General features: G+C 56.0%; 1 protein-coding gene across 1 annotated transcript in view; it reads right to left on the bottom strand.

The window, feature by feature from the left end:
* PCNX2 (pecanex homolog 2 (Drosophila)) overlaps positions 1-5,217 on the bottom strand; it is a 119,286-nt gene that overhangs the window by 62,849 nt on the left and 51,220 nt on the right. The window contains exons 17-20 of the mRNA XM_015560584.1: positions 4,156-4,248; positions 2,830-2,980; positions 1,192-1,333; positions 575-656 (exon numbers count right to left, since the gene is read on the bottom strand). Of these exons, the coding sequence (XP_015416070.1) occupies positions 575-656; positions 1,192-1,333; positions 2,830-2,980; positions 4,156-4,248 (468 nt within the window). The remainder of the gene's footprint in view (positions 1-574; positions 657-1,191; positions 1,334-2,829; positions 2,981-4,155; positions 4,249-5,217) is intronic.

Genomic DNA, 5,217 nt, shown 5'->3' with positions numbered 1-5,217 from the left:
GGTTCGCATCCCCTGCACCTTCTGCACCTGGTCAACGGGGACCACCCTCCCCTGAAAGCAGGAACCGGCGTCTCGGGGACTGGGGTCCCGTCTCAGTGCTCGCGGGCGGAGCTGGGATTACACTCAGCCCCGGGGGGCTCTCCAGCAGGGGCTGCCCCTTGAGGCGGCTCCATGGTCCCCCCCAGGCCTTGGATCACCCGGAAGGACAAGAGCTTATCTGCAGGCCTAGGGCAGCGACAGGCCTCCGCAGTCCCAGCGTCCGCCCTCCTTACCCAGCGAGGCTCACTGTCACCCCTGGACCGAAGCCTGGGATTCTAAGTACCAAAGACAGGGCCTCTTGCCCTGGCCTCCCCGAGCCAGGTCTGGACCAGGAGGCAGGCGGGCAGGAGGTGACGGGGCCATGCATGTCAGTGTCTGCCGCGCGTGACCAGGAACCCGCTCGGATCCCAGGACTCAGAGGCCTTGGGGCTTAGCCTGCTCGGCCTTTTGCAGATATTCCGGATCCATCCTCACCCCCCCTAAAAGGACGAGCAGGAGTGGCCCCGCCCGCCTGGGATCAGGCATCAGGGTTGACCTGGGCACGTAACATCTGAGCCACGTGGCTCCCGAGCACATCTGGGACAGCATCGTTCCCAGCCTCCTCCTCCAACAGCTCCCTGGACCAGAACCCCTCGGGCAGAAGGACAGATCCACAAGATCCGGTGGATTTCCCTCGGTGAACCCAGAGTTCATCTGCGTGAATGGAACCAGTGACTCCACTGCACGTGGTCAGTGCTTCTGCCCCGGGGGTGCGTCTCCTGACAGCAGCGAGCAGGGACACCCCGCCAGCACTGCACGCCAGCGCACTTGCTGAAGGAAGCGACAGGAGGCAGGAACTCGGGGAGCCCGGCCTCACGCCTTCCCGTGAGCGCTCACTGTCTACGCTGCAGGATGATTCTCAAACCCCAGTCATTCCTGACACCACTCCCAGCTCCGCCTCCGTCGGCACCCCGGCTGCTCTGCGAACGCCTGCCCCGCTCTGCGCTCTGCGAGGTGGGGAACACCCCCAGGAAGCCGACCTCCTGTCTAGAGAAAGTTCACTCGAGGTGGGGAACGCCCCCACGAAGCCGACCTCCCGTCTAGAGAAAGTTCACTCGGTCTCGCCAAGGCCGTGAGCCCGGCCGGGAGGAGAATAAGCCGTCGCCCACTTACTGGGTCCCGAGCCTCCGGTGGTTGCTGATGGAGAACGCATCGATGGTGAGCGCGTTCAGGATGATGGCTGGGTACAGGACGTACTTTTCAAAGCACTGCAGCCGCACGTAGAGCCTTTCGAACCACATCAGGTGGGCGGCGTCTGCGGGAGACACAAACCCGCCCAGGACGGCCACGGGTCAAGTATGTGTCTTCAGGCGTGTGGGACATAGGCAATACCTCCCCTTTAATTCAACATAATAAGCAATACCCACCCCCCTTTAATTCATAAGAAGTAACAGGTCGCCGTAACATAAACAGTGACCCAGCAGAATGCCTCCAGATCTAGAGTCGGGGCTCAGTAAATGTCCATTTTAATTTCATCCTTTACAGGGGCTGGGGAACTGGGAAGAGTGAAATTGAACCAAGAGGAGCTGAAGTTCCTGATACAGGTTCCCTTGCAGCCTATCAGAATAATATTGATTACAAAACCAAAGTCACTCTCACTAGAACAGCGGTTCTCAACCTGTGGGTCGCGACCCCTTTGGCAGTCGAATGACCCTTTCACAGGGGTCGCCTCAGACCATCCTGCACATCAGATATTTCCATGACGATTCATCACAATAGCAACCTGACAGTGATGAAGTAGCAACGAAAATAATGTTATGTTTGGGTCACCACATGAGGAGCTGTATTTAAAGGGCCAGAAGGTTGAGAACCACCGCACTAGAACATTCCCCATGTCAATCGCTCCTAAAAGACAACCAGTTAGATCCGGCTTCCTGCTCCGCGAAACCCCTTTTTCTGATTTCTCAGTTTAGAGGAGCTCGACGCTGTCCGATCAGGGCCGTCACAGCCAGTGCGACGCAGCCGCTTAGGAAACACGTGGACAGAGTCCTGTCGACATCTGTCACCAGTTCAGAGACACACGACCCCCTCAGCCAGGTCGCTGCAAAAATATGGAAATGAAGAGGAACAGAAGCCGCCCTCATCCGCAGCGCTGTTAGGAAAACGCCGACTTAAAGGAGACGTTTGAGCGGCTCCTGGCCAGAGAGGCCCTGGGTACCGGGAGTAGGGGGGTGCGATCGGACTTTCAAATGCTGGTCACATTGACTTTCAGATGTATAGGGTGTCCCAAAATTCACGCAAGATTTGAATTTTACGTGAGCATTAACAACAACAACAACAAATAAAAGCCTAATTTTACTTGGTTCATTGAATCAGATTCTAATATCTGTGGCCCTTTGGTTTCAATCCCTTCCATTTGATCAGCATGACCAAGTACCAATGATGGCCCAGGAGCAGGGACAAGGAAGACCAATGAAGACCGCGGGTTTGCGGATGTGCCAGCACAGCCGTGGAGGCCACTGACCCGATGTACTATTCCACACATAACCCTATACTGTATACTTTATGGATCAATACAAAATTTACAATTTTTGATTATAAACCTGTGTTTTCTATCAAAATTACTTCTTGCGTGAATTTTGGGACACGCTATAGAAGCAGCCGCCCAACTCCCTCTGGGTCTGAGCCTCCAGCTGAGAGGCAGCGGTCACCTCTCTGCATGTCGCACGCACCAGCCTCACGGCACGCGCACTGCGTTCGGGGAAAACATCTGAGGTCCAGATGTGCCCCGTATGGGAGCCCGTCACTCACCCGTCACTTCCCGCTGCTGGTACTCCCTGCTCCTCAGCACGGGGTGCGCGAGCCACATCCACGGGTGGTGCTTGCGGAGCTGCGGGAGCAGGTAGTGGGTCACGAAGCCCACGGCGCCGGCCAGGGCGAACAGCACGAGGCTGAGGAAGGGCTGCCAGGACAGAGGGCGTGACCGTGAGCCGGCTCGGCCCAGGGGCAGGGCCGCCCGGGGTGACACAGGTCACTGGCCTCCCCCGTCCCCCTCAAAGCACAGACGCAAGCTCGGTCCTGGCCTCGGGCCTCGGAACGGTGCCTCGTTCATCACGAGCCCCCGCTCTGGGCTGAGAACCACCCAGAACCAAGAAGGTGGGCGGAGGACCGGCCCGTGGAAGTCGTGAGGCCCAGGGGGGTCTGGCCATCGAATACTTCTTTTAAAAAAAAAAAGAAGATTTAAGAATAACAAAACTGCCCGGCCGGCGTGGCTCAGTGGTTGAGCATCAACCTATGAACCAGGAGGTCACGGTTCGATTCCCAATCAGGGCACATGCCAGGGTTGTGGGCTCCATCCCCAGTAGGGGGCGTGCAGGAGGCAGCCGATCAATGCTTCTCTCTCATCAATGTCTCTCTCTTCCTCTTTGAAATCAATGAAGATATATTTTAAAAAATAACAAAACTAGCTAATGGATTCTGCCTCATTGAAAGAATTCATAAATATGTAACATTTTTATAGAAACAGCAGCTGCCCGTCAGAGCCTCAAGCCGCCAGTCCCACTGAGATTTCTCTGCTTCTGTTTCTCTACCGAATCTCTTTGGTGCAGGCGCTGTGACCTGCGTGTCACTCGCTGGGGCCTCACTCAGCCTGTCCTACTACTGCTGACTCACCTCACGGTGGTGGGGCCCACAGGCAGGCAGCAACACAATGCCCACTGAGGGCAAGAAAGGGTCAACAAAGAGCCGAACCTGTGCCCTGGCCGGAGTGCTCAGTGGTTAGAGAGTCAGCTCCCGGACCCCAGGCTCGCAGGTTTGACCCCCAGTCCTGGTTGGGGGCGTGCAGGAGGCAACCTGTTGATGTGTCTCTCTCACATCGATGTTTCTCTCTCTCTCTTTCCCCTCCCTTCCTCTCTCTCTAAAAATCAATGGAAAAACTTAGGTGAGGATTACCCCCCTTCCCCCAAAAATGAGCCAAACCTGCCTGCAATTGTGGGCCAAGCCTCAGCTGGGACCCAGTCCCCACCGCCCAGGGCCACCCCCCAGGCCTCCCGGCCGGCCCCGCTTCCTTCCTCTGGTTCCCCGGCCCCTCCAGCCCGCGTGCCGCTGCGGGAAGGGGACCAGCGCGTGGACACGTACACGCAGGGACAGGAAGACGGTGCTGGCACTCACGGCGAAGGACAGGACCGCGGCCACGGAACACAGGAGAAGGTCCGACTTCAGGACGTCCTTCTGGGGAGAGAAGGCGGCCGTCAGGGTTATGTCTGTGTTTCTCTCGGCAACCCTGCCACCAGGCCACTCAGGCCCCAGCGCAGGGACCCTGGCCAAGCTTCCCCGCGGGCAAGTCTTTATAATATACTATTAAACTTCAGAGCTAAGTTCCTCTTTCTTATACTTCTTTTTCAGATTTTTAAAGCTTTTAGCTGCTATCCTTTTTTTAAAATATATTTTATTGATTTTTTACAGAGAGGAAGGGAGAGGGATAGAGTTAGAAACATCCATGAGAGAGAAACATCGATCAGCTGCCTCCTGCACACCCCGCACTGGGGATGTGCCTGCAACTAAGGTACATGCCCTTGACGGGAATCGAACCCAGGCCCCTTCAGTCCGCAGGTTGATGCTCTATCCACTGAGCCAAACCGGTCAGGGCATCTTTTATTATTATTATTGTTATTATTATTATTATTGATCTTAGAGACAGGAAGGGAGGGGGAGAGAGATAGGGGAAGAAAGAGAGATACAGAGAGACTAGAGAGAAAGGCAGAGAGAGAGAGAGAGAGAGGGAGAGGAAGAGAGAGACAAAGAGAAAAAAGAGAGAGAATAAGACGGCCAGAGAAAGACACGGAGAAACAAATCCAGACACAAGAAGGGAATCTCATGCTCACATTACAGCACAAGAACATGATGCATCAAACTGCGAAAGCTGAATCCGATGGTCTCATTAAAATATTATAATTGGGCCGGAAGCCTCGCGGAGAAGGGCACACACATCACATGACATCCCCTACCAGGACGGCTCTACCTCGTGCCGAGCCTTCCAAAGTGTGCGAGACCCAGGCAGGCACCTCCAGCCACACGCCCGAGAGGCCATCGGGCGCTGCCGGCCGCAGCTCACTGCTCCACGCATGACTTGTGCCACAACAAAGCAGAGAGCTCGGCCACCAGTCACGACACGGAGGACCCCCTTGGGGGAGGGGGAGA

The sequence above is a fragment of the Myotis davidii genome, unplaced genomic scaffold (genome assembly GCF_000327345.1).
Source record: "Myotis davidii unplaced genomic scaffold, ASM32734v1 scaffold295, whole genome shotgun sequence".
Taxonomy (NCBI): domain Eukaryota; kingdom Metazoa; phylum Chordata; class Mammalia; order Chiroptera; family Vespertilionidae; genus Myotis; species Myotis davidii.
The sequence above is the reverse complement of the archived record's forward strand: the minus strand, read 5'-3'. Positions and strand labels throughout refer to the sequence as shown.